This window comes from Jaculus jaculus, chromosome 7 (assembly GCF_020740685.1).
Source record: "Jaculus jaculus isolate mJacJac1 chromosome 7, mJacJac1.mat.Y.cur, whole genome shotgun sequence".
NCBI classification, from domain to species: domain Eukaryota; kingdom Metazoa; phylum Chordata; class Mammalia; order Rodentia; family Dipodidae; genus Jaculus; species Jaculus jaculus.
In genome coordinates, this window is record NC_059108.1 from 27,021,234 (window position 1) to 27,030,085 (window position 8,852).

Sequence of the window (8,852 nt, forward strand, 5' to 3'; positions counted from 1 at the left end):
TCATGTACCTCTTAGGCCTGATACTAGGATAATGATACTACTATTAAATAATAATTAGATGCAATGCACTATTTCATATAATAGTACAAATTCCCTGTCTGGCACGGCCCATAGTAACAACTGAACAGGTATGCTCACCATGTATGCACAAATGACAGTAGTCTAGTGTCCAGGCTATGTTTGTCACATGTCTGGTGCCAGTCTAAGTCAGAAACATTTATGGGCTCACTTAGTCTTCTTAATACTCTATGAAGTAAATGCTACTGTCATGCCCATTTAACCGATGAGAAAAACAAAAAGGGTAAGTACTTTGTCACGTAGCTGGAAAGTGGCAGAGCTGGATGCCAGCCAAGGCAGGCAGGTGGGTTTCGAAGTCTGTGCCGGTCACCTCTACTCTCCACCACTGAGACTAAGAACAAGCTGACGATATGCAGGTTGTCGTCGAACCAAGCAGGGCTTGTTTTCCGTTCCCAGTTTGTCAGAAGTGGCTCTCCCAGAGGGCTGAGAAGGCGTAGAGAAGACAGGGTGTCAGCTGAAGTTGATGAGAACAGTTAGGTTGAGAATGCCTTCTTTTTCCCGAGGTCTCACAGACCTTGAGCAGATTTCAGAGATCAGAGTCTGACTGCCTTATTTTGTTAGTGAGGAATCTAGGGCACAGAATTGCTCTAGGCAGGTAAATAGAAGAAATACTTTGTAGTCAATCTTTGTTGCCTCCAAAACATACCATATATGCCTGGAATTAAAGAAGAATAAAACCTTATAAAATGAAAGCCAGTACTGTACCAAATACCGCAAGGTAATGTTGGTTTTTATCCAACCTAAATATTATAAAAGGATCTTTTTCTGTCCTTAACCTTGATTCTGACATTTAGGGAACAATTTTGTTGGAACTTTACTAATTTCTTGCTGGCACCAAGCCCTTTTGTTTCCAAGACCCTCAACTGGCTATTCCAGTGAGCTCCTGTCTACCTGACTGGGGAGCTGCAATGCCCTGTGTTAATGCCTCTGCTTCTTCCTTGGTAACGGGAAGGCAGTCTCCATTAGCTGCTGCTGTAGCTGTTGGCTAACTCCATTACTTACTTCAGCATGGCTTTCTCTAGAGTGTAGGTCAGGAAGACATTTCTGGTAACATAGAGGCACCAGAGTGTCTTCCCACTGAGTCAGAAGTAGAGAACAGAAGAGAGACATTTCATGACTAAAAGACCAGGAAACCGAGGCCTGAGTGGTCTTTGAGGGCCTGCCTGCCTGTGTGTGGGGCAGTGATGGGAACCAGAATATCCAGGAAGGATGGTAACGAGCTCCCTCTCTGCCCCTGCCACCCAAAGGAATCCAGGATCGAGCTAAAGTGTGTCTCATGCTTCCAGGGCCTGGACATTCTAGACCGAAGCTCCGAGTTGATCCACTCTGGGGAACTGACTAAGCTCACAAGGCAGGGCAAGAGCCAGCAGCGGACCTTCTTCCTGTTTGACCACCAGCTGGTGTTCTGCAAGAAGGACCTGCTGCGCAGAGACATGCTCTACTACAAGGGCCGCATGGACATGGATGAGGTGGAATTGGTAGATGTGGAAGATGGGCGGGACAAGGACTGGAACCTCCCTGTGAGGAATGCCTTCAAGCTCGTCAGCAGAACCACAGACGAGGTTTATCTGTTCTGTGCCAAGAAACAAGAAGACAAGGTGAAGTGGCTGCAAGCTTGCACAGACGAGCGGCGGCGGGTGCAGGAGGACCAGCAGATGGGTGAGTGCCCTGCACCCCAGCACTACTGCTGCTTCTCTCTGACCTGCACCCCCTGACCTCTTCTGCCCAGCAGAGCTCCCTCGGGGCTGACTCCCGCCGTTGGGAAGAACAAGGATTTATAAGTCCTAAACGCGCTATCAGACACACCAGGCGCTGCTGCTGTAGGCAGTGGTCTCTCGCAGTTTATGCCACCTGCTCTGCAGCACATTGGTAGAAATGGTCCACAAATCTCTAGGGTACGTTTACTCTTCAAATTCCTGTTGCACAGGTGAGAAATGCATGTCATAAGGCACAGGCCTACTTTTACAACATGGCCCAGTAGCATGTCTCACTAGCATGGTGTGGTCTCAGGACTCCATTGGAGTGACTCTCCCAGCCATCAGAAATACCAGATGGTTCTCAAAGCTTCCCCTTCACCAGCATCTTCTCATGGCCCTTAAATTCCCCTCATGGCCTCAGTCAGTTCAGACCCCACACCCCTTGTGTATTTTCCCATCTCGTGCATCCGCAGAACCATGCATCACACGTTATAGTTGAGCCCACATTCCTAATACTCAGTATTAAACATATACAAGTTGAGGGCTGGAGAGATGGCTTAGCGGTTAAGGCATTTGCCAGCAAAGCCAAGGGACCCAGGTTCAATTCCGCAGTACCAACATAAAGCCAGATGCACATGGTAGTGCATGCATCTGGAATTCATTTGTGGTGGCTAGAGGCCCTGATGTGCCTGTTCTCTATCTGCCTCTTTCCCTCTGTCTCTCAAGTAAATAAATATTTAAAACAAAAAACATACAAGTTGAGCATCCATAATCCAAAAATCTAAAATCCCAAACACTTCAAAATCAACTTTATGAGTGCCAACATGATGTTACCAGTGGGAAATACCATATCTTTACCTCATGTGAAGGATCCCAGTCAATATAGGTGCCCTAAAAATAGGCTGTGGTATAAGGTACAGATGGAACATAACTGAGTCATATGTTTATGTCAAAATCTAAAGTGTGGGCACCCATTTCAATCTGTGCTTCTTGAGTTTGTCGTTCCACCTTCTCCTGACGGTGTCGTTGCCTGACTGGGACGGCCGCTGTCACGTGGTAATAATGCTGGCAGCATCCAGTTCCTAAGCTCGAGTGCCAGAGCCTCCCATGCAAATTAGGGTCATGAGCAGAAACTGCCAAATGGAGTCAGGATGTCATGGAGACTAAGGGCAATGATGTTTTATAAATACATTTTTATTTATTTGTTTGTAAACAGAGAAAGAAAGGGGGAAAATGGGTGTGTCAGGGCTTCTTGCCACTGCAGATGAGCTCCAGATGCATGCATCACATTGTGCGTTTGGCTTTATGTCAGTACTGGGGAATTGAGCCCAGGCCCTCAGACTTTGCAAGCAAGTACCTTTAACTGCTGAGCCATCTCTCCAGCCCCCAGAGCAGTTTTATTTGTGGTCTCCATGCTCCCTGTACTCAGCCGTCACCTCAAGGTTTAGCCCTGGTTTTTGCTGGTGGTCACAAGAAATGTTGTCCTTTGGTGAAGGACTTACTAGTCCATCAGGCTAACTTGCCATCAGAAGCAGAGATTTCTTCAGAACCCTCTCCACCCCTAAGCTGAGGGCTTGGAGTTCCCCAGTTCACAGTGGCCCTCCTGCTCTGTGGTGGACATCCTTCAGATCCAAGGGAATCTGGCTCCCAGCAGCTGCCCTGCACTGGGTGCTGACTGTCAAGCCCTGTTGCAGTAAGGCTTGTCCACTATCCTGCTCCAAATTCCTCAGGTAGTTCCATGGTATAATTATTGAAATGCAAAATGGTAGCACCACTAGAACCCACGTTTACCCATCACTTCATGTTGCATGGTGTGGGTCCCAGGCACACATGTAAGTTGGAAGGCTTAGACTCAGTTTTCCTGAGAGGACCATTGTAGGCACATCTTAAACACTTTAGCTCTGTCCACCAGCAAAAAGGAATTGGGGGGATTGTATGTCTCTGTGCTAGATGTCTGTGAACAGGGTGAGTTTGGAAGAAATGAGCCCCAGGCCCTTTACTGGGATCAGTTTTGAGACTTAATTTAAAAAAATATATATACATATATATATATTGGTTTTTCAAGGCAGGGTTTCACTCTAGCTTAGGCTGACCTGGAATTCACTATGTAGTCTCAGGGTGGTCTCTAACTCATGACGATCCTCCTACCTCTGTCTCCCAAGTGCTAGGATTAAAACCATGCGCCACCATGCCCAGCATTTTGTTTTGATTTAAAATATGTTTATTTATTTGCAAGTAGAGAGAGAATGTGTGTAAATGGGCACACCAGGGTCTCTTGCCACTGCAAATGAACTCCAAATACATGCACTACTTTGTGCATCCGGTTTTGTGTGGGTACTGGGAAATCAAACCCAAGCTGTCAACCTTTGCAAACAAGCACCTGTAACCACTGTGCTATCTCTTCATTCCCCAGTGCCAGTTTGGAGTATAGAGTGGGAAGGAGGCTTGAGACCAGTCAGGGACAGATGTGGGGGCCTGTGAAGGTACCAAGGGAATAGAGGGTGCCCATGTGGATGAGGGATCCTAGACAGTGACCTGGGGTAACTCAAGCTACACCAGTGAAACCTAGGTCAGCTCAGCCATAGTGGAACAAGTTCTGCTCACAAGAGCATGACTTCTCCCACCAGAGAAGGTAGGTCAGTGCAACTGTGGCCCTGGTCATCTGTCGCTCTGTCTCTCCATAGTTAAAGTGTCCTGTTTTCCCCCTAGTTGGCTTACTACATGCAGGCACCATGTCTGTCCTCCTGCTGCAGAACTTTCAGGGAGAATCGGTTGAAGGTATACTGCTCGGCCAGGGGTGCAGAGCCCCAATCCCAGGCCTCAGGCAAACAGAGTTAACAGCCTTCACAGCTCTTGGTACAATGGCCATGTGAACACTGGCCTGGGACTTTCTGGCTTTACACCAAGATTGTGCACCCCTACAATGGAACCCCACTTCACTCAAACACGTGGCTCAGAAAGAATTACGGGGCCCTTATGACTTCAGTCTTCCCAGGCGCCATCTCTCATCTCACCACTGTGTGCTGTGATGCAGCATTTATTCTGCAGTGTTTTCATGGGTTCTCACTATGACCCGTCTATTTCTCACTCCAGGAATGGAAATTCCAGAAAATCAGAAGAAACTCGCCATGTTAAATGCTCAGAAGGCAGGACATGGGAAGTCTAAAGGTAAGGATGGAGACAGCTCCACGTCCTTCACATGGAGCCTGTGGCGAGGTAGAGGTGGTGCCTGCAGCAAGCCTCTGCCCTCTGAAGGTGGAAAAGGAGCCCAGCTGAGACTCAAGGGGCAGACCTGCAGTGACGGGCAGCTGGAGAATCTGCTTTTAGGTTTGGCTGCAGGTGGCACCAAGGAGCCACTAGGAAGCAACCCTCCTAGTCCTGCCAGCCCCCCTGTTTCTCAAGACCCTGAGTGAGTGACGTTGCTGCCGATAGTCAGCACTGGCCACTAGTCAGGCTTGCATCTGCGCAGTGTGAGGAGGAATCCCGAACACCCAGCTGCTTAAAGCTGGCTGCCCTGAGTTTGAGTGAGACAGGGCCTCAGCACATCCAGCAGTGAGAAGACACTGAGCTTATTTGGAGAGCAGTTCCTCGCACGTATGCACACGAGAGTGGCCTGGCAGTGACACAAGAAGGCCCATACCCAGGCCACGTGCCAAGGTCTCCACAGTGCAGACAGGACAAATGGTCTGGTCCAACCAGAGCACACTTAGCTCGTTTTGTGTTTTCAGGTGGTTTTAATTTATTTGTTTGTCCCTTATTCAGAGACTCACTATGTACTTAATATAGCCCAGGCTGCCTTTAAGTTCAGGATCTTCCCGCCTCTGCTTCCCGAGTGCTGGATTCACTGGTGTGCGCCACCACACCTGGCTTCAGCACTAGGGATTTTATTCCAGAGCTCTCTTCTTAGCAATTTTATTCAGATCAACTTTTCCATGCTGAGAGGGATTTAAACTATGCAATTTATCCCATTCAGTATTATACTAACTGAAAATACAAAACAAGAATAGGTTAAGCCTAAGATTATGTATGAAGCATTTAGCTAGTGGACTGAAAGAGTTAGTACAGGAATGTCACTTGGGATTACCCCACTTTCTCTGTGCAGATGTGGATTTTTTTTTCTTCAGTAAGTTAAAATACCTCCAAGGCAGGAACCCCATTTAAAAAAAAATTTTTTTTAATTTATTTTCTTGAAAGAGAGTGCTCAGGAGTGTCAGGGTTTCTTGCCTCTGCAAATGAACTTCAGATGCATGCACCACTTTGTTCATCTGGCTTTACATGGGTACTAGGGAGTCAAACCTAGTCTGACCAGCATTGTAAGCAAGTAAGTGCCTTTAACCACTGAGCGATATCCCTAGCTGCCTCCTTCAAAAACCCCATTTTTAAAAATTACTTTAGCATATCCCTCCTTTTTTAGTGGTAGGAGATGAGCAAATATGAATCATGGTAGTTGTTACCTTATGTATATTCACAGACACTCAGTGAGCAGCCGGGCTCCAGAGTAGGACCCCGGCATGCAGGGCCGGGCTGAGCTGGCTCTCGTGCTCTGTCTCCTTTAAGATAAGGGGAACGCCACCGCCAGTCAGCGCGGGGCTGGGTTCTGGGCCTCCTCGCCCCTCCACTCTTCCCCTTATCATGCTGCCCTATGTGGTTTGATATGATATGCCTTTGTAATTACCTCTACAGAGACATAAAATGACTTCTGTAATGATTAAAACACTTCAGACTAAAGTGGTGATTTAGATGGGTGTGCTGGCTCACACCTCTGTAATCCTAGTACTTGGAAGGCCCAGGCAGGAAAATTGCTGCAAATTTGAAGCCAGCCTAACCCTGCTTCAAAAATAAATAAGTAAATAAATAACAAAAGTTAAAATAAAGAAAACATTAAGTAATAAAGAGATTAAGGAATTAAGGCACAGAGAAATCAAAGACTCTTTCCCAAGATACAGTCAGCAAATGACAGTACAGCCCCTGGGCTAAGGAAGTGTAAGCTCAGGCCATGGTTTTAAACATTTCATTGGTTCTCACCACAACCTGGAGCCCAGCTGTGATTTTTCTCCACTGACCCAAGTGGCCTAAGGTGACTTATTCCACTCTCTTAGATTTTGTGGAGGGTTCTGGATCAACCCAGTGTGGTAGTCTATACAGGCTCCACACATGATACCAGAGGGAAATGTTTCTTGGTACAACCATTAGATGTTCTTTTGGTTGCTGTGAATTAGCTAAGGATTTCGAGGCTTGGGACTGCTTTCCCAAAGTGGCTATTAAGTGACCAGTCTCTGTTCTCTTCCTCCTGGATTAGGCTATAGCAGCTGCCCTGCGGCCCCACCACACCAAAGCCTGCCCCCAATTCACCAGCGCCATGTCACCGTGCCCACCAGCATCCCCCAGCAGCAGGTCTTTGCCCTGGCAGAGCCCAAGAGGAAGCCTTCGCTCTTCTGGCATACCTTCCACAAACTCACCCCATTCCGGAAATGAGCCTGTTGAGGACTTTACCTCCTTGAGGCACTGTGTGTGGGTAGACCAGTTTTGTGTCTTTCAACAACATGTCTGGGGATGAGTCCGGTGCTGAACGTTTCTTTTGGGTGCTCAATGAAGGAGCAAAGCAGTTGACCTCACCTTCGCTCTTGAGAGGCCCAGTCGCCTTAGCGCAAGAAAGGTCATGATGCACAGCTCTGTCCCACTCAGGAGCCCAAGCAGCACTCTGAGGTGGTGGGAATGTGGGAACCAGGGTCCCACTCTGAGACAAATGCTAACACGGTGGCCCTGCACCCTAGCCAGTGATGAGCACACTCCTGCTACAGTTCCTTCCACACAGCACCAAAAGCCTTTTGGTCTCTAAGAGGTGACTATGCTGAGGACCACATCTGCATTTGACATTGAAGGGACTCATGGACATGGGCCAGGTTTGCTCACACCTAGATGAAGTGCTCTTGTTTCCTGCTCCAACACTAGAGGAGCAGCAGCTGCTGGGCAGATACCCTCAGCATTTGCTGGTGTCATCTGAGTCCACGCAGATGCCAAACAGAAGTGCAGGCTTCCTCTAGGAAGGTCGCTCTTTGACAAGCTACTGGGATTCAGGAGCACCTGTCAAATTGTCATTGGGGCAGCACGACTTTCTGGGCCTGTCCCCTCGGTCCTTGCACGTGCAGAGGTGTGGCTTGCCCCCTCATCATAACCTAAGATCCTTTCATTCACACAAGTGAGGATGTGAAGTGTATTCATTTACTTCTATGACATTAAAAGGCCCTGGTCAGAAGGCATTCGTAAACATACCTGCTCATCGTCAGTGGCTGTTTCCAATGAAATTATAAAGTCCTGAACATTCCATGGAGAAAACAAGGGGCAAAACAGTCCTGCTTCCTGGGGTTTTGCAGACACCTTTGTCACATGACCCCTCAACAAACGTGCATGTCCATGTCAACGTGGGCACAGCAAGAGCTTCTGGAGATTTCCTTAGCAGAGTCCCTAGGCTCCAAGAAAAAGGGCCTTTGTCAACAGTGTAAGGCTTGATGCAAATAACGTTTAACTAGGTGTGGAGAAGGCAGGCTCTGCATTTTAATCTCAACATGGTGGCTGGGAGGGATTGTGTTGTGCACATAGTGGGTTTCTGTGGGACATGCTTGATTTTATATGCTAGCCTCACAGAGTCCTTCTCTCATCAGCTCATACTTGACAATAAACAAGTCTTTAATGGCAGATATAAAAGTGTCGGTTCATGTGTCCCTGTATCTAGAGCTGTTCCTGAAGCAAGTGATGTCACAACAAGAAAACCTAACCTTGAATCTGGGACCGTCTCAACCCCACCATGTCCCCTTGACCTGTTCACTTTCAGGCGGCACTGCTGGGGTGGGGGTGGGGTCTGCGTGCCCTGTGGTCAGTACCCTAAGGCTTCTCCTGTGACTCTTATGTGCTGTGTCCTGAAACAAAAAAGGTGCTGTGGCTTCGTTGCACAGAAGTGCACATGCATTGTGTGTGTGTGTCCGAGTCTTTTCAAATAGGTGACTCAACTTCAGTTGCATTTATAAAACTGACATTTTGTACTAATAAAATGTAATGATATATTTTGGAAACTATACT

The 8,852-nt window shown here is 47.6% G+C and overlaps 1 protein-coding gene across 6 annotated transcripts in view; it reads left to right on the forward strand.

Moving 5' to 3' along the window:
• The window catches only part of Spata13 (spermatogenesis associated 13), a 158,031-nt gene extending 149,551 nt beyond the window's left edge, over positions 1-8,480 (forward strand). For all 6 annotated transcript variants that reach the window (XM_045154064.1, XM_045154063.1, XM_045154066.1 and 3 more), the window contains 3 exons: positions 1,365-1,737; positions 4,869-4,943; positions 7,075-8,480. In XM_045154064.1, the coding sequence (XP_045009999.1) occupies positions 1,365-1,737; positions 4,869-4,943; positions 7,075-7,250 (624 nt within the window). In that variant the 3' untranslated portion in view covers positions 7,251-8,480. The remainder of the gene's footprint in view (positions 1-1,364; positions 1,738-4,868; positions 4,944-7,074) is intronic.
• The last annotated feature ends 372 nt before the right edge of the window (positions 8,481-8,852 follow it).